Consider the following 20,974-nt stretch of genomic DNA (forward strand, 5'->3'; position numbering starts at 1 on the left):
TTTTTCTTTTGGTATTTTCTGTATATACATGTACACACACACACATACTCACACACACACATGCACACACACACACACACATGCACACATACACACACACTTATAACTATTTTCAAAATAAAGTTGGAAGATGGGCTTAGTGTCACATCCCAGCAACCCTGGAGACTGAGGCAGGAGGATCACAAGTTTGAGATCAACCTCAGCAATTTAGCAAGACCCTGTCTCAAAATAAAAATTAAAAGTGCTGGAGATGTAGCTTAGTGGTAAAATGCCTCTGGGTTTAATCACCAGTACAAAGAAAGACAGAAAGAGAGAAGGAATCTGGATGCATATACAAAGTAAAGTAAGCATTCTATATTTACAGAAAAACAAATAAAAAGTTAGAAATAGGAAATAATGTGCCTTTCACAATAAAGTCAAATAAATTCTGTTCACTGTTGGGTCAAATAGAAATTCATTTTCACAATTGGTAAACATGTAAAGCAATTGAAATATTCTCCAAACATTTTTAGATACATATACTTATAATGACAAACATGCATTTTTCCCTTTTCTCTCTCATCAGGGTTGTAACTCAAGAGACTAAAAATTGAAACAGAGATCAAGAAGGATCCTAGTATTTCACTTTTTCTCACTAAAGATATATCAATATAACTAAAGAAAAGCATCCTGCAACAGAAGCAAAGCATATGAAAAATCATATGTATGAAATTCTATATACAAATATTGAAAAATGAAACCACAGAGAAATGTGAGTGTAATGTTATGTATAAAAATAAGCTTAGGGGGCTGGAGTTGTGGCTCAGTGGTAGAACACTTGCCTGGCATGTGTGAAGCCCTGGGTTTGATCTTCAGCACTGCATATAAATAAACAAAAGATCCATTGACAACTAAAAAATATTTTTAAAAAAATAAGCTTAAGACATATTAAAATATAAGATATTGATGAAAGAAATTGAAGAAGACAAATAAATGGAATGTCCTGTGTTTGTGGATTAGAAGAATTATTATTGTTAAAACATCCATATTACCCAAAGCAATTTACAAATTCAATACAATTATTGTCCAAGTTCCAATGACATTTACCACAGAAATAGAAAAAACAATCCTAATATTCCTATGAAACCACAAAAGACTCCAAGTAAGCAAATAAATTTCGAGCAAAAAGACCAAAGCTATAGCATCTTACTACCTGATTTCAAAATATGCTGCATGCTATAGTAAGCAAAACAGCCTGGTACAGCCATAAAAACAGATATATGGATGAACACCAGCAGAATAAAGACCTTGGAAATAAACACAGATTTACATATAATTGATCTTTGAAAAAGGTGCCAAGAACATATAATGAGGAAAGAATAGTCACTTTGATAAGGATGTTGGGGAAACTGGATATTCATATGCACATAAATGAAACTGGATCTTTATGTACAAATGTCAACTTGAAATGAATTAAACACTTAAATGCAAGTTCTGTAAATGTAAAACTATGTGCTAGAAGAAAACATTTGGAAAAAGCTTCTTGACATTAGTCAAGATAGTGATTTTTGTCATATGACCCCCAAAACACAAGCAATAAAAACAAAAATAAATTGGATGACATCAAACTTTCTCTGCACAGAAAGGAAACAATCAATAGACTAAGGAGCCACGTAGAGAATGGGAGAAAATATTTACAAATAATATACTGATACAGATATATAAAGAATATGTAAAGAACCCAAAATATATAAAGAACTCAAACAATTCATTCACAAGAGAACAAATAACCCAATTTTAAAACGGCAAAAGAGCCAGGTTTAGGGGCTGGGGATGTGGCTCAAGAGGTAGCGCGCTCGCCTGGCATGCGTGCGGCCCGGGTTCGATCCTTAGCACCACATACCAACAAAGATGTTGTGTCTGCCAAGAACTAAAAAATAAATATTAAAAATTCTCTGTCTCTCTCTCTCTCTCTCTCTCTCTCTCTCTCTCTCTCTCTCAAAACAAAACAAAAGAGCCAGGTTTAGGAATACACACCTGTAATCCCAGCAACTCAGGGTACAAGTTCAAAGCCAGCCTCAGCAATTTAGTAAGATTTGGTCTCAAAATAAAAAGGGCTGGGCATGTACCTCAGTGGCACAGCATCCCCGAATTCAATCCCTGGTACTGGATAAAAGGGGAGTTACAAAAGACCTGAAAACACATTCCTTAAAAAAAAAGTATATGTGACCAATCATGGTGGCACTCACTTTTAATTCCAGAAGCACGGGAGGCTGAGGCAGGCGGATACTGAGTTCAAAGCCAGCCTCAGCAATACTGAGGTGCTAAGCAACTCAGTAAGACGCTGTCTCTAAATAAAATATAAAATAGGGCTGGGGATGTGGCTCAGTGGTGGAGTGCTCCTGAGTTCAAGTACCCCCCAAAAATGTATATGTGGCCAACAGGTATATAAAACAAAACTTAACATTATTAATCATCAGGGAAATGTAAATGAAAATTACAACAAGCTATCATCTTATACCTGTTAAAATGGCTGTTGTATAAAAGACAAAAGATAAATGTTGGCAAGGATGGAGATAGAGAAAAGGGAATACTTGCACACTGTTGGTGAGAATGAAAGTTGGTATAATCATTATGGAAAATAGCATGGAATTTTCTCAAAAAATTAAAAATAGGACTACCATATGACCCATCAATCCCAGTTGTCAGTATATATCCAAAGGAAATGAAATCAGTACATTGAAGAGACATTTGAATTCTCATGTTTATTGCAGCACTATTGATAGTAGGCAAGAAATGGAAACAACCCAAGTGCCCCTCAATGGGTGAATGAAAATGTAATATATATGCACAATGAAATAACTATTCAGCCTGAACAAGAAGAAAATAATTTTGCCATTTGTTATGACATCAATGAACCTGGAAGACACCATATTAAGTGAAATAAGCCAGGCAAATACTGCATAATTTCAAATAAAGACAAATACTGCATGATTTCACTTATATAAGAAATCTTTTTTTGGTGCATGGGGTGGGGTGGGGGTGGGTACCCGGTGTTGAACTCAGGGGTACTCGACCACTGAGCCACATCCCCAGCCCTATTTGGTATTTTATTTAGAGACAGGGTCTCGCTAAGTTGCTTAGCACTTCACTATTGTTGAGGCTTTGAACTTGCAATCCCAAGGTGCTAGGATTATAGGTGTGTGTCACCACCCCCGACCTATGGTTAGTTCTAATGTACTGTATACTTAAAAATTGCTAGAAGTAGATCTTAAATGTTCTCACAACAAAAGCATAGTATCTGAGATGATGGATGTTGGCTTGATTTAATCATTTCACAATGTATACATATATTGTAACATCACATTGTATACTGTAAATATGTACAATTTTATTTGTTAACTATACCTTAATAAAGCCAGGGAAAATAAGAATATAATTACATATCTAAAAGAATGGCTAAAATGACAAGGACATATGCTGATAAGGATGAATATCAGGCACATGTGACAAGTGGGGTTTTGGGAACAGAAGCAGTACAGAAATTCTCTCTGGAGACCTTTCAAATCAGAGTTTGCAGGTCTTTACCCACTTGAGATTTTATGTTTTTTCCCCCTATGTGTGGGCAAATTCACATTTGGCACAATGTGTAGTTAGCTGCTTGGCAATATTTCCCAGGAGGGCTGGGATTGCAGTGAAAAATGACCATTCCTGGCACTGTTTTTGGATCACCCTAGATGGACTCCAGTGGTCTCAAAGGAACATTGTACTTTCTCTTCAAAATTAATTATCCCAATTCACTTTCTATCAAAGTCAAATTAAGGAATAAACTGTACTCTGAAAAATCTTTGAATCTACATTTTATTTTACTTCCCCTTCTTCCACAAAGCCTTCCTGAACTCACCTGAGTCACAATGAGTTCTTCCTATGAGAATTCCTCCTGTATTTATGGGACAAGTCCAAGTAGCCTTTCAAAGGGTCATGTAACATTCTTCTGGTTCACATTTTTGTTCTGTTTGTTCATGACTTGCTATCTCTCCAATCAGGCAGTCCATTTCTTTTTTTTAAATTTTGTTTTTGTTGTGGTGGTAACACTGCTGGGGATGGAACACAAGGCCTTAGGCATGCCAGGCTATCTATTTCTTGACAATAAGATTAGTGTCATATTCCTTGACTATACCACCTCTCCCTTCAATGATTAGCATGGTTTGAACCCAAATGAATGTTCAAAGACATAACTGAGAATGAGCATGGGGGGCAGTTATAAAGTATATGTTTCAATAAAGCACTTAAGAAATCATCACAAGAGAGTTCCTTGCATGAACAGCAGTTGCAATTTTCTCCTGATGCTAAGACCCTAAGTAAATTATGTTGGGCTCGGTATTTAACTGGACTGAAGTCTGGAGCTATCTTCCCTGGGCCCTTTGCCACAGATCACAGAAAGAAACCAGCCTTGGATGAATATCTTGTTGGGAAGTAGAAAGACACAGTCCAAGTGTTGATGTAGGAACAGCAGCAGACTAGCTGAGTCATCTCTCTTACTGGAGGGTGATCAGGAAGAAAGAAAATTACTATGCACAGTGAATTGTGGGATTGTGCTTTGTTGGCAGCTGGTGAGTGGCAGAGCTGGAACAGAAATCCAGGCAGGCTGGCTCCACAAGCTGTGTTCTCAACTACTAGGTTACACAGCCTCTCAGGAGAGCCCTCTGTTGAACATACTTGCTGTTTCTGGCTTTCAAGAATTGCACTCTCCACGAATGAAGGAACTCTTTTCTTTTCCTGTCTATCTCTGTCTGTCTGTCTCTCTCTCTCATTAACTCCTGTATCCCCACTTCCTTTTTTTTAATGTAGAAAATAGTCTTTCTTCTCTCCCTACAGTGCTCTGTGATTACCTCTGTCATTTTACCTGCCACACTGTGTTGTATTATTTGGGACTGTTTTACTTCAGACATTTCTTTTTTTCTGGTATTTTCCATTAGTACATATTAATTATACAGAATGGTGGGTTTCATTATGGCATGTTCGTGCATACACATAACATACTTTCATCATTTCTACCCCAATGACTCTCTTACATTCTCCTCCCCCTCCCCCTCCCCCTGATCCCATACCTCTTCTCTAATAGTCCCCTTTGATTTTCATGAATTTCTGACATTTCTTTGTTTCTGGGAAGTTTTTAAATGAACCTGAGTAAGAGGTCTGCCTCTGTACCCCTCAATCATTTCAGTGATGCTGTTACCAAGAATACACATATAGTGCTCAAGTCAGATTTCTTGCTTGTTGCAGTGAGGGAAAACATATACCATGAACTGTGAGATGTCTCAAAAGATTTATGGGATTCAGACGTTGGTCGAGTAACTCGGAGGAGGGTCAAGGAGAGCTGTGGTTCACACTAAATTGGATGCTGTCAGAAAGTGGAGCAATTCTGTCAATGGGTACTTCAATAAATATTATTGAGAAGAAGAACAGATTAGAGCAGAGCTAAAGTACTAGTTAGGAAAGAAGCAGCAGTCACTCATTCCATCTGGGAGAGGGATAATTTGTCATTTCTGTGGTTTAGACAATGCTCATATTTTGTCTGGGTTCAGATATTACAGAGTGATCTTGCTTTTGTTCCCATCCTGCATAGTCACAGAGCTGTCTTGTCTGGTGTTGGCATCCTGTGAAATTATGTTCAACAGAACAGCAAGACCTAGTTTGGTGTTGAAACTACTGCCAGGCCAGCTCCTAGCAACACTGAGGCCTAGCTGATAGCATTGCTCCAACTCCTGGATATTGAGAAATGCTTTTCTCACTCTCAAATCAGAGTTTTACCAGAAGGGTATACACAGGGGGCTCTATCTATCCCACAGGTATTTGTGCCTCCAACCCTTCCTTCTCTTGCCCCCATTGTTTTGCTCCATCTCCATCTACCTATAACCCCTAGCATATTTCTGGGTGTACCCCAAGTCCTACCTCTCCTATGAGGCCATCTCTGACCACTCTACTTCAAAGGATCTTGGCCTGTTCTGATCTCAGTACTTTTATTGTTGCCTCACTACCATCACCTAAGGTCTAACACTCTATACAATCTAGTGATAAGTGGTAGCATGTATGGTTATTTACTTATTAATGCATGAATCTCATCTCCTCAGATGAATTCTAAGCTATACAAGGGCATGAATTATGTGCTGATAACTCATAGGTTACTTATATACCAGGCTGTGTTCTATGTTTTTACATATATCGACTTGTTTACCACTCAAAATAAGCCTATAAAAGTAAATGTTATTTTTGTCTCCATTTTTTTTCAGATTAAAAAAAAAACCCACTGAAGCACCAGAAAGCTACATAACTACCCAAGATTATACAGCTATTAAGTGACAAAGCAAGGGTTCAAATACATACAGTTTAGCCCTTGAGTTTAACAAAAGCTTCTTTATATCACAACAGGAACATTTGGAATTAAAAAGTACTCCGGAGACAGGCTTCCCTATTATTTTCCCTTCTGGAGCTGAGGTGTCTCCCATAGAGTCAGAGAAATGAAAATTTCCCTAGTGCAAGAGGACTCAAAAGTAGAAAAAAATGTGGTGGGTGAAACCTTACCATACAGATAAATTATTATGTATTATTTGCATCAACCAATCATTTTCTCTTAACAAACCTTTACATATAGATTCCTTCAAGGAAGAAGCATCCTTCCTGAATTTTGAATAGGCTCTGATCTATAATTCCCTTTCCATCCCTTACCTATCTCCACCATCACCATCTGGCTACAAGTCATTGTAAGGACTCGAGTTTTTAGAACTTGTGACAACATGTGTGTGTCCTTTTACCTCTCAGAAAGCCTGGGTCGGTGGCCTGATGAGGCAATCTGTAGCCCAGCAGTGCTATGTGGTCATTTGAAGGCAAACCAGCCTGGAGCATGGGCCTCTGAGCTGTACAGTAAATGGGGTTCTCTGATAACTAGCACTGGGCTTCCTGAGCTAGAATCATCAAAGAACACAGGGAAATGCCTCTACATTTCCTTTGATTAGGGTCATTTACAATAACTCTTTCCAAGTCTCTCCTAATAGTCCTGCAACCAGAGTCAGGAACCCTTCTGCTAACCCACTTCTCTCTGTCTCTCTGTCTCTGTCTCTGTCTCTGTCTCTCTCTCTCTCTCTCTCTATTTTTTTTCAAGAGAAACCTGATTTTTGTTCTCATTTCTTTGAGATCTATTCAGATTTCAGACTAATTAAGGCCCTGGAAATTTTTTCCTAGCCCTTTCTTCTACTTCTTCTATGCTTTCTCCCTCCATTCCACTCAGAAGCTGGTGAATGATGGAAAACATAAGGCAAGGTGGTTGTGTACATGAATTTTCTCTCCAAGTACTATTTCAGCATAATTTTCTTTTCGTAATACGTGCTCTTGAAAATAAGGATCATAAAATCTGCATTTTCTTCTCTGTCTCTGTCTCTCTCTCTCTCTCTCTCTCTCTCTCCCCCCCTCTCTCTCTCCCTTTCTCCCTCTCTCCCTCTCTCTCTCTTTCTTGTACCAGGGATTGAACAAGGAGCATTCAACCACTAAGCCACATCCCAGCCTTTTAAAAAATATATTGTATTTACAGACATGGTCCTGCTAAGTTGCTTAGGGCCTCACTAAGCTACTGAGGCTGGCTTTGAACTCATGATCCTCCTGCCTCAGCTTCCCAAGCCACTGGGATTACAGGCATGTGCCACCTGGCTAAATGTGATCACATCTTGAATAGAGTACCTACCATTATTGAATGGATTAGAGTAGTATTATAATGAGGATCTAAGGAGATACATGCCAAGTTAGATCAATACAATTTGCTATGTAATTTCTCCTTAGATCCTCACAAGGAGAGGATCTAAGGAGAAATTATCCTCATTTTACATGAAAGGAAAATAGAAAAAAAATGATTCTCAGAAAAAAAAGAAGAGGACAACAGAATAGAGAGCTTAAAGGTAAGAGAAAGGAAGTATAGGAAATGTTGGGCAGGAGGTAAGAGGATGGTGGTGGGGTTTGGTGGAGGTGGATTAGGATAAGAAGCTTTTAGATGGATGCCCTTTTTTGTGAACCTGGAGGTCAAGGAAAAGAAATCAAGACTAGAACTTTCCCAGAGGAATTGCCTGGGTCACGGTCCTGGAGTGAGAACATCTGAAGTCATAGTAGCTCCCCACCACCCAGTCCTCTTATTTTTATTGGTTCTTTTCATCTATATATAACAGTAGAATTCATTTTGACATAATTATACAAGCATGGAATATATCTTATTCTAATTCAGACCCCAGCACCTCTCCTTCTCCTCCCCTTTCCCTCCCACTGCTCTTTTCTCTCTATTGATCTTTCTGACAGGGGCTGGGGCTGTGGCTCAGAGCGCTCGCCTAGCATGTATGAGGCACTGGGTTCGATCCTCAGCACCACATAAAAATAAATAAAAGTAAATGTATTGTGTCCATCTACAATTAAAAAAAAAAAGATCTTTCTAACATTTTTCTGGGGCAGTAGTTTCAACACTAAACTGGGTCTTTGAGTTCTGTTGAACATGATTTCACAGGATGCCAACATCAGTTATTTTTTAAATTAATTTCTTATGGATGTACACAAAGGTAAAATTCACTCTGGTGTATTCAAATATGTACATAGGAAAGTTCTCTTGAGCAGCCAGACCTCTGTTCTGATACAGTCACACTGCTCCACCTAGTGACTATCTCTTCTTAGTGCACTGAGAATGTTTACTGCAGCCACCAAGATCCACTGAATCAGAACCTTGAAAATGCAGGGGAGACGTGATTGTTATTTTTCAACAATCCCCACTGGGTTCTGGTGTGATGCCCTATTTAAGAATCAGTGGAAAAACTTGTGCTTTCCTTATGATATGGAGACTTTTTCTCATACTAAGCAGATGCACCTAGGCAAGACAGTAACTTAGACTCCATCTTTGCTTTATGCATGCACTCCTCAGAAGGTTCATTCTTTTTCCATCAACTACTACTTCTCTGTGGGTTTTGGTCTATTAGGTACTGGTATAGGGCATTGCAAAGGATGAACAAGTTTGGTATCCTCTCTCATGGGGCTTATAGTGAAAAAGGCAGATCATGGGCTGGGGTTGTGGCTCAGTAGTAGAGTGCTTGCCTAGCGTGTGTGAGGCACTGGGTTCGATTCTCAGCACCACATATAAATGAATTAAAAAATTCCATTGGCAACTAAAAATATATTTTAAAAAAGAAGACAGATCACAAAGTCTGTACTTAAAAATGGCAATAAATTCTATGAAGGAGGTAGACATGGCACTGAATTAGAAAATAATTGAAGTCAGAGAAGGCCTCTTTGAGAAGGTAAGATTTGAAGAATGAAAAGCAGTCAGATATAGCAAAAGTTGCAGCAGGGCCTCTGCCAGCCCACTGAGTGCCTTTGTTCTAAAATAAAATCTACTCCTTTCTAGACACACAGCCCTGCTGACATGTGCTAAATGCTCTTTGGCACTTTGGGGTCAAGAGATAGAAGCTCTTTCTGCAAGCAATTACAGCCCCACACCAAGAAGTACAGCTTGGCAAACAGACTGTGAACTAGAATTCCATTCACCCTAAACATCAGCTGGTTATATTGTGTAGAGAAACATGCACCATCTTATAGAGGGGCAAGGGTTAAGCAGTGGTTCCAGAAGAGAGAACTGCGTATGCATGGAAAAAAACTTCATGTGTTCTATAAACTATGAGGCCAATGGCAGGAAGAGACTAGATCTCACCGAGTCCTATAGGGTAGAATAAGGACTTTACTTTTTTTTTTGTTTTAATTCACGAGAAGCCAGTGAAGGTTTTTAAGCAGGACTGAACGAATCTGAGTTATATTTTAAGAAAATATAACTCTGAAATCTGTGAAGATAATCTATTGGAGTAAATACCATTTATAAGGAAACTGAGTGGTCAAGTCAGAGATGCTAATTTTGTGTATTAGGATGGTAGTAGCTGAAGAGGTGAGAAATGCATAGATTTGAGAGCTATTTAGGAGGCACATTGACAGAATGCATGTAGAGAGGAATTAAAGAAAGACACCAGATTTCTGAATAGAGAAATTGGACAGGTAGAGGTGTTTTTCCCAAAATGAAGATGACAGGAAGAGGAATAAGTGCGGAAGAGGAGAAAATCAAGAATTACATTTTAGCTACATTGAGTTGGAAATATCTGTGAGGTAGTCAGGTGGAGATGCCAAACAGAATTTGTCATAAACTCAGAGGAGGGGTTTGAGTCAGAGATATCAACTTGGAAATTATCATCACTGGGTTATCTATAACAAAAATATCCATATTTTAGTCCATAACAAAAGGATCAGATCACTGAGGAAATGGGAATTCAGACAAGTGAGATCTCAGAACAGGACCTAGAGAAACTCTAATTTGGGGGAATCGGGTAAAGAATGGCCAAAGAGACAAATAAACAGGGAACTGTACTGCCACAGAAATCCTGAAAGGAGATTGTTTTCAAGAAGAGTAATATAGTCAGTTGCCATTGAAGGACCAAGAATGATGAGGATCTTAGAAAAGTAAACCCACGGTTTTGAACACATGGTTGTCATTGGGGATCATGGTAATAAGCTTTTGGTCTCCAAAATCTCATACCCATATCATAATGTAAAATGCATTTAGTCCATTTCCAAGAGTCCCCATAGTCTTAACAGTTCCAGCATTTCCCAAAGTCCAAGTCCAAAGTCTCCTCTGAGACTCAAGACAAACTCTTGGTTGTGAGCCACTGTAAAGATCAAAAGCAAGTTACATTACATCCAATATATAATGACACAGAGTAGCATCTCTGACTTGGGGATGTGGCTCAAGTGGTAGCATGCTCCCCTGGCGTGCCCAAGGCACTGGGTTCAATCCTCAGCACCACATAAAAATAAAATAAAGATATTGTGTTCACCTAAAACTAAAAAATAAATATTTTTTTTAAAAGTGACATTTGCATTAAAAAATGTAAATGTATAGAAAGGTATAGAGGTATAGAAAGAAATAATGGGACCAAAGCAAGTCTGAAATCCAGCTGGGCACACATTAGGTCCTGTAACTCCACATCCAACATTCAGGGCACATACTGGTGAAGTGTGAGTTCCAAAGGACTAAGGCAGCTTCATCCCTACGGCCTGCAAGTTGCAGCACTCATGTCCTCTCTTTTAGGTTGTCTACAACCACAGACAGCAACTTTCATCAGAAGATGTTCCACCTTACTGGCGTCTTTTAATCCAGGGACAGGATCTCTACTGCAGCTCTGATTTCCTTCTCAAATCTTCATGCATCACTCTCTCAGGGGTTGTCCACAGGGATTCTGACCCAGCTACATTTTGTCAGACCTCCAAGGCCTTCCTTTGTCATCTCAGTGGAAGCCTCCATGACCCACCTTATCTCCAGCATCCTGCGTTTGTGCAGAACCAGCTTCATGTGGACAATATCAAGAACTGCTGCCAGCTTGAGCAGTAATCAGGCCCTCTTGGAAGATGACTGCAGCAGCCTCTGGGTTTGAACAGCTGAGCACAATGAAATAAGTCCTGGGGCAATGATTCCTTAGTTACCTGTATGTGAGCAGTGTGCTCTCAAGGTCTCTTCTCAAAGAAGTTTCCCCTTTACATTCTTGAGCCTATAGTCTGAGTGTAGTGTCACTGATTTCTCAGATGTCCTCAACACATCTTTCCTAGTGTCTCTGTGTAAAGTATTTAGCTTCTATTTAGAGGTGGTTATCTCTTCAACACCATTCCTTTCTTGGCCCCAATTTATATTTGCTGGCTAAATTGCAAGTTTTTCAAATCATTCCTCTTAGATTTTTGCTTCTGATTCTCACAGTAAACACAGTTAAAAGCAGCCAGCAACACCCATGCCACCACGTGAATTCTGTGCTGCCTTGATATTTCCTCCAGCATACTAATTAATCCAATATATTTAAAGTCAGCCTCACAGAAAGTCTCAGGATATAGGCAAAATGTAGACAAGTTCTTTGCTAGGATGTAACATGAATGGTCTTTAGTCTAATTTCCAATAAAGTCCTTACTCCCTTCTGAAACCTCATGAGCACAAGCTTCACTGTTCATATTCCTATTGATTTCTGATCTCTCACCACAAGTTCCAAAGTCTTTTAAACCATGTGGTCAGGTTAGTCATAAAAATGACCCCATTCCTGGTACTAACTTCTGTGTTAGTTAGCTTTTGATTGTTGTGACTTGGGCCAAACATGAGGCAGAGCATCATGGAGGAAGTGTGTGGTGGAGGAAAGCTACTCATCTCATGGTGGTTGGGAAGCAGAGAAGAGAAGGAGGAGCCAGGGTATAAGATATAATCCCTGGGCTGGGGTTGTACCTCAGTAGTACAGCACTTACCTAGCATGTGTGAGTGTAAGGATGGCCTTAGGCCTTAGCCTAAGCAACTCCATTTTCAAAACCTGCAGTCTCACCAGGCACAAGCCTACAGAGCCCTCCAATATGCCATCAGGCATAGCCTGATAACAAACATGTCAGTTACCACCACTCTGATAACAGTCAGAGTGAAAGTCATTTGGTATAAATATAAACATGTCTCTTACCACCACCCTGATAAGAGAGTGTAAAATTAGGGTGGAAGCTGCCAATTGTATTGAGTGGCTTGGCTCTGAAATGTAAAACGTCACTAAGAAACCCAGTAGCAGCTGATAGGGACCCAAAGGGCAAGCAGGAGCTCCCAAAATTGGGGCTGGGGATGTGGCTCAAGTGGTAGCGCGCTCTCCTGGCATGTGCGGCCAGGTTCAAGTTCGATCCTCAGCACCACATACAAACAAAGATGTTGTGTCTGCCGAAAACTAAAAAAAAAAAAAAAAAAAAAAATTAAAATTCTCTCTCTCTCTCTCTCTTTAAAAAAAAAAGAATTCTCAGATCTGATCTAGCCAATGGAAAGCTCTTCAAGCTCTCTCTTGTGTCCTTGTGACTTTAAAAAAAAAAGAAGTTCCCAAAATTGGTACAAATTATCGAGTAAAAGGACAGACATTCAACCAGCAGATACTGATGCACACTTGCTGGAGAGCCTGATGAGGACCTGGACTGATATCCCAGCTCTTATCATCTGCCTGATCATCTGCATTGTCCTCACCACTCTCAAAATCTACAGCAGCCTCTTGATCCTTACTACCATCTCCTTGACCAGCCACCAACTCTACTCCAGAAGAGACCTCCACCAATTGTTGACCTAATGGCTGTAGTCTGAGTGAGTATGCATCTGCTAGACTCAAAACCTAAGACTTCAGATTTTACACCTGGCACTTAAGCTTAGCATGCAGAGGGAATGTCTGTAATAAGTCTGTCATGATTAAGTATGTTTTCAGTGCTTAGAGTTAACTTAGAATTGTTTGCTTTGAATTGATATATGCCTATTGCAGTGCCCAGCATTAAGAATTGCCATTTTTTTAATTTTTAAATTTGTTTTAATTAGTTATACACAACAGTAGAATGCAATTTATGCACTTTAATATATCATACATAGATGGGATATAATTTCTCATTTTTCTGAGTGTACATGTTACCTAATCATATTGGTCATGTAATCACATAATATACATAATATCTGTTTCATTCTACTATGTTTCCTATTCCCACATCCCTTCCTCTCCCCTCCCATCACTTCCCTCTACCTAATCTAAGATAACACTATTCTTCCCTAGTGCCCCAGCCCTATTGTGAATTAGCAAGGTTATCATTTCTTGATTAAGAACATATTGAGTGAATTGTATTGAGTGATTTGAGTGAATAAAACATTGGAAAGGGCATAAATGTGTGGACATTCTTTATTTCTACCCTCGACTGCATGAGTTGCACCCTTTGCCTCTCATGACAGTGGGGCACTGAGTTCGATTCTCAGCACCACATATAAATAAAATAAAAGGTACATTGACAACTAAAAATAAATAAATAAATAAAATTTAAAAAAAAATATAATCCCCAAAGGTATGCCCCCAGTGACCCAACTTCCTCAAGCCACAGTCTACCTGCCTACAGTTATAATCCAATTAGCCCATTTAAATCATTGATTGTTTTGATTAATTATTAATTGATTCACTATTAATCTATTGTTAAACCATTTAATGGCTCCATTAGGTTATAATTCTTACATCTAATCATTTCACCTCTGAATATTCCTGCATTAACACAGGAGCTTTTGGGGAACACCTCAAATCCAAATCATAACAGGGATCAAAGTGGAAAAATAAGACATGTGGTCAGAGTGAGGAATACTTGAGACTAAGATTTTGTATGTGATGTAGATTTTCATTACAAAAAAAAATTGGGGATCCTTAGCATGGCTGTGGGAGTAAGTAGCTAAGGTAGGGTAGATGACAAATCATTAGAAAGTAAGTAGCTAGGAAACAGGGCTTGGGTGTTCAGTAGTGAAACTGTCAGATCTGGGATGGATGGAAGGTGTAGTGAGGTTGTCAGGGAATCTTGAGTGTGATCATTATCATCATCACAAATTTTTAGTAAACCAAGTCAGCCAATTTTTTATATTTTTAAGTAGTTTAGTTAGGGTCAAGTAAAGGAATACCATGTGTTAAACTGAGATTGTTTTTCTTTCCCTAGTAAATATGAGCTAAGAGAAAAAAAAAGGAACCAAGTGACTTTAACAGTGAGTGTGTATAGTTTCCTGTTGCTGCTATAACAAATTATCACATACTAAGTGGCTGAAAATACCACCAGTTCATAATATTACATTCTGGGGGTCAGAGTCCAAAACGGGACTGACTGGGCTAAAATCAAGGTGTCAGCAAAGCTGTGTTTCTTTCTAGAGGATCTGGGGAGAATCTCATTCCTTCCCCTTTCCATCTTCTAGAGAACACCCACTTTCCTGGGCTTATGATCCACCTCCAACATCTTCATAATATTGAAAGTCCTTATCTCTTGACCACACCTGTAGGGAGATGGCACTCCTGCATAGGGGCTTCTCTTTGGTGAGCACCCAGAGCATGTTCTAGCTGTGGCACAGTGACTAGGAGGCCATCAAATGTTCAAGTCACTTCCTGTGGGGGAAAGAGGGAGTAGGTCTCACTTGAGAGGAGAAATCTTCCATTATCATCAGCATCATAGCAGAATAACACCTGGCCATAAGGGCAGAAATCTCATGTGAAGCCACTGAGAGGATACAAAGGCAGAAAGGAAGGGTGATAGGAAGGCCCTTGGTAGACAGTCAGGTACTGGGCAGGTGGAAGAGAAACGGCACTAATGATGATGATGATTCCAAAGCCCCTTGATTCATTTCATGAATATTGTCCAAACACCTCCCTTGTGCAGAGCCCCATGACAGGTGCCATGGGTGTTACAAACTTGAGGAAGGTCTTGACTTTCACCCTAAAGGGTCTGTGCTTTTCTAGAGGAGTTAAACCATGGCCACACATAATTCAGGATAGCCTGGGTAAGGGGAAGCAGACACAGAATAGAAGGCTGCTCAGAAGTGGCAAGTTTTGAGCCAGACTGTACAGGAAAGATTTGGATTGGTCTTCCAGGGGTGTTCCCTAACATCCCCAACATTAAATAGAACCCACTTCAGGTTGTGTGGTTCGAGGCCACACCCCTCTCCCATTCTGATCTGGATGATGGATTTATTAATGGAAAAGACTTGGCCACTTATGTTGACTGACAGAAGAGTAGGGTTAGAAAAGAGAGAAGCTTTCCCCAAGAAAATCTGAAATCTTGTCTTGTGCCAATTACCCAGCTTGGAAATAATCATATGGGTGATCTTGAGGAGATCAAATGGGTGAGATGGATGGACATGGAAGAAAGGCACCACTACACACCAGAAATTGGGAGTATGACCTCCTGGATGGGTTTTCATCCCCAGACTATCTCAGGTAGATGACTGAGGCTATGGAATCCATCCCATGTATCTAGGTTACATACCTGTCATAAAGAGGACACACATGTGGGAGCTGAGAGGCAATTTTCCCTGTTTCACTTCAGGGAGTTTCATGAAGCTTCCTGAAAGTACACCTACTCAGTTTTCTCTTTCTCCTTTGTTAGCTAGTGCCAAACTTTTCCCTTTCCAGGGTCTTGGAACCACCTTCAACCATATGGGGAAATAGTTTGATCCCACAGTGAAGGAACCATCTGTTTTGGGATCTTCTATACTTCTTCACAATACCTTGTTATGTGACAATCCCAATGTCCAGTCCTACCTACTAACACAAAGAAGAGAATCCAGGTGTGTCCTTCATTGCCAGAGACTTTAATATTGACAGTAAAATCAATTCAGTGTTTAGTCCCACAAATCAGTGCAGGAGGAAACTGGAGAGGAAATGATTGAGTATAAACTAGACTTTTGGCAAACATTTCAGAACACTGACATTCTATGAAGCCAGCAGGACTTAGTTTCCAGAAATCCTAAACAATCCCCTCTCCCAAGGGGCACAGGAATAACAAGGTATAAAGCACAAGGATGTAGACCATGAACAGTTCTGTTATATTTAGATTTCTTCAAGCAAGCAACAAACAAATCAAAGTTCTAAAGGGGCATTTCATTGATGCATGGAATACACAAATAAATTTGATAAGTGAATAAATGTATGGTTAAGTGAATAGTTAATTAGTTTAGATAGGAGCTAAAGAGGATGGGAAGGCACTCACCAGGGGAGTGGGGAAGAAATGAAAGCACAAAGAGGAGTATGTGCTTGTATGGAACGCAGAAAGTCCATATAGTAAAGATTATTTGTAGTAATGATTAATTATCAATGATAGTAATTATGGCCCCCAGCTGCTTTCCAGGTCCATTTGCCACTCTCCCCTACAGAAATAATTTCATTCCTCTGACAGGTAGGTGCACATGCATGGGCACACATATCCAAGTACTGTATTTATCAGAGCTCTCCAGCAAAACAGAAGATTATATATATATATATATATATATATATATATATATATATATATATATGATAAGGTTTGTATATTATATATAATATGTATTCTATAATAAGATATGCATAAATATGGTAATGGATTGTGAAGTTATGGAGGTGGACAAGTCCCATGATCTTCTTTCTGCAAGCTGAAGACCCAGGAAGGAAGGTCAGTGGTGTAGTTTAAAGGCCTGAGAACAAAAGAACTAATGGTGTAGATCCAGTCTGAGTCTAAAGGCCTGAGAACAAGTAGTGCAAAGAGCAAAATTTCAATGTTCCAGTTAAAGTAGTCACACAGAGAGAATAAATTCTCCATTATCTACCTTCTTGTTGTATTCAGGCCCTTGATGGATAGGATGATGCCTACCCACATTAAGGAGAGCAATCCACTTTACCTACTCTATTGATTTCTGGAAACATTCTCACAAACACACCAAGAAATAATTTTTAACCAGCCATCTGAATATCCCATGACCCAGTCAAGTTGACACAAAAGATTGTCACACACACACACACACACACAAACACACATATGTATGCACACACACACATCCCTACCTCTGTTACTATATATCCTATTCTCCTAATGATGTCCTTTCACTACCAGTTAAACTCTTAGTTTCAGAGCACTGCTGAAATACTTCATCATGAACACACTTCCAGGAACCAATTCATTTCCCTTCTCCCTCTTCCTAGCTCATAATTCTCTCTCTTGTGCTCCCATAGCACTTTTCACTCATCCCCATTTTTTTCACTTGACACCTGTGCTATCATTATCCAATATCTGTCTTCTATAGATAATAGATAATATAGATAATAGATAATATCTATAGATAATACAATAGAGCAAGCCAAGGGTGCTTAGACATTTGTGAGTCCCTAGCCACAAGCACAACTCTCAGAACAGGGTAGATGCCCAATAAATGTCAGTGAATGAGTGAATGACTAAGGTCTGAAACGTTCAACATGAAGTTTTATGAGTTGACAGATGTTGTATTTATTGCTAGTTTGCTATTTATTTGAGCAGTCATTGATGCTCAAAGTGACTTAAGAATTAGTATTTATGAGTAGCCTGCATGAAACAAATATAGAGGAAATATTTTTGAAAAAAAATTGAAAAAAAACCTCATGAATTTAGAATAACTTGAAGTAGAATCTGCTAAAATGTGTTACAACTGATGGTGACCAAAAATTATGTGTGGAGCAGAAAAAGGGTTAGTGAACAAACATACAAAAATTTTGAAAATAGAATGTATTTAACTCCTATGGTCTATTCATTGTATTATTTGTCTTCACTTACATTGCAGAAAACCTTTTAATCCCTCATGTGCTATTTAGCTAGTAGTGCTGCTGTGGAACTTCATTTACTTTCATGAACTTAACCATTACTGTTCTATGAACTTAATCACAGCAATTCTATGGGTGAACAGTGGTAATGGAAATTTTTGTATGTGATGTTTTTTAGCTCAGGGCTGATATTGAATTATTTTTGATCAAGAAAAATACCTCTCAGTTATTATTATTGAATACTGAATGGCTTTGGAAATTTATATTTGTTGTATGCCTGTTACTGCTCCTTAATAAATTCAACCTAAAATCACAGACAAACAGTGCTTATATATGAGATTTATACTGGTTAAAGTCATCTCGATGGCAATTAATGTTGGTTGAATCAAAGTAATGTCAGGTTACTTTATGTACTTCTCACATGAATGTGCAGTGGATATTTTATCCAAGTTTAAAGTTTCAGTATTTTTCCAGACTTCTATACAAATACAAATAAAATTTCCATATTTCAAACATACTTAACTGTACATTTGAATAACTTCCACCTAACTGTCAATTGGAAGTGATTACTCTGCAGTATAATACATGCTCAATAGCACATGTGAAGAGAAGAATCTAATTGAACTTTGTAAAATGTCTTCCAAGAGATGAATATGTTCAATTAAAATCAGATGCTGGTGAGTTGATACCAGTGTTTGAAAGTACTTATCTCTTCAATTTGTATTAGTGCTTTCCAGTATATAGCTGTGTGAAGATATTTTCAAAGATGAACAATGTAAAACCTCATTAGAAAAAAACAGATCAACATTTACAATCAATTTTGATGACAGAGAACATTAATACTGAATCTTAATTAAGCAAATGTCATCCTCCCCAAAGAGTTTCATTCTCATCTTAATGAACCCATATCATATTTAAAATATATGCAATTATCATTGTGTTTTTAGTTTCAACAATAAAATATTTGTGGAAATTTGTTTCTTTCTCCTGTTATACAAGTACTTTCATAATAACCTCGATTCTGCCTGTAGGGCCTGCAGAAACTAATGTTAACTGTGTGCCCTTTATAGAATAAGTTTTCCCAGCTCGAGGTGCCTTCAAGTAAGACCATTATACTTTCACCAATAATCATCAAATCAAAATAGACAGGACTGGCGTGGATCTAAAGGGTTGACTTCATTACTAAGACTTCAACGAAAAGGTAGGTAATACTGAATAGTCCTAGAACCTAAGAGCCTTGATCATTCATTGGATGTAGGGTATGTCAATCTTCACTTTTCAGCAAATGAGTTTAGAGCTTGTTATGAAGGGATGCAGTCCTTTATTGACCCTTTTGACCCTGCCCTATCTCCTGTGTCTCGGAAGTTTTCATTCCTAGTGGGGGTCTTCTGAGGCACAGACTTAGTTGACAACTCCTGGAGCCTGAGATTGACCCCCTGCCCTTCGTGTAGTGGGGCCTCCTTAGTCACCACCGTAGATTGTCCCCTCAGTGGGAGGCTCCTCCACGTTCGCCTCCCCTCAGACTCCAATACCAACGGCCTTCCCTCAACGGCAGCCAGCTAGGCCTCCACCATCTTCACTGTCCTCATTGCCCCAGTCTGACTGCAGCCCAGTTGAGGTACCCACTGGTGTCATGTCTGCCACAGGGGATCGAGACCCAACCCAAGAGGGCCCAGTGGGAGAGTGGATGGGGGCTGCTGGAGTGGGTGAAGGGATAGACCTCGACTTGGGCCCAGATGAGGGCAACATGGCACCTGAGACCATGGAAGCCGAGGTGGCGGGTTCTGGGGGGATGGAGATCCTGGAGCCTGAGGGAGGCCTAGAGGAGGAAGAGGGAGCTCAGGGCCTAGTCCTGGCCAGAGCCCAGGAGGGCGGCAACTCCGAGGAAGACTCGGACATTGGGCCGGCAGAGGAGGAAGGAGGGGACCTGGAAGAGAGCCAGGACATCCTCGTGGACGCCCGTCAGTTCCCCATGGTTGGCTTCCGGTTCATGTTCTTGGATCTGGTCCACTCCCTTCTGCACCGTATCTACTACAACGACCACATCCTGATCCGCCCCTACCGTGGCTCTGTAGTGGTGCAATCCCGCTCGCTAATGGCAGTTGGCTCAAGCGAGCTCCCGGTGCTACACACACCCCAGAGGCGGAGAATGAGGGCCCAATCTCTGGAGGTCCAAGGCGAGGGCCTTCGCTTGGGTCTAGGCCTGCCTGAGGTGGCCACCTCAGTCCTAGAGTTCCAGGAACCAACAGACAACGCAGAGGCAGCCCATGTTTCCGTGGAGCGGACAGAGGAAGTTGCAGAGGAGGAGCAGGCAGAGGAGATGATAGATCAGGTCACAGAAATAAGGGGTGAGGAATGGGTGTAGGGGCAGCTGCATGGGTACTTGCTTGTGGCCAGTGGCAGCAAGTGGGGATGGTGTGCTGGCTGAGGGAAGTGGTGAGATCCCCGGGCCTTGGGTTAGGGAAGTGCTGGGTCCTGACCTCCTCCAAATTAAGGCCGAATGTGCCAGGATAGAAGCCCAATTCAAAGCAACCTTTGCAGTTTTGAAAAAAAATATGCTGTCCTTTACCAACCTGTATTTAATAAGAGTTGGGACTGTCAATGCAATTTGCCAGCGGACAGATGAATGTCAGGTGTTCAGGAGGGAGCTCGGGAGAAAATGGAAAGAACCCTGGAGGAAAAGAAATTGCAAAGGGTGCACCTCCTCTTTGGTTCACAGCTTTTGAAAGTGAAAAGGGTCTTAGAAAGTTGAGCCTAACAATTATTTGGGAGCACTTGGTTAAAAAGACAGGTTCTGGGGTTAAGGAAACAATTGGCTTCACTGCAGAATTTGT

General features: G+C 39.9%; 1 protein-coding gene across 1 annotated transcript; it reads left to right on the top strand.

Annotated features, from left to right (window-relative positions):
* Nucleotides 1-19,773: 19,773 nt before the first annotated feature.
* Nucleotides 19,774-20,505, top strand: CT47C1 (cancer/testis antigen family 47 member C1; the record flags this gene model as incomplete). The annotated part of the gene is made up of 1 exon (XM_081277740.1): nt 19,774-20,505. The coding sequence occupies one exon, from the start codon at nt 19,774-19,776 to the stop codon at nt 20,503-20,505; it is 732 nt and encodes a 243-aa protein (XP_081133866.1).
* Between the last annotated feature and the right edge of the window lie 469 nt (nt 20,506-20,974).

The sequence above is a fragment of the Spermophilus citellus genome (assembly GCF_964194105.1).
Source record: "Spermophilus citellus genome assembly, chromosome: X".
Lineage (NCBI taxonomy): Eukaryota > Metazoa > Chordata > Mammalia > Rodentia > Sciuridae > Spermophilus > Spermophilus citellus.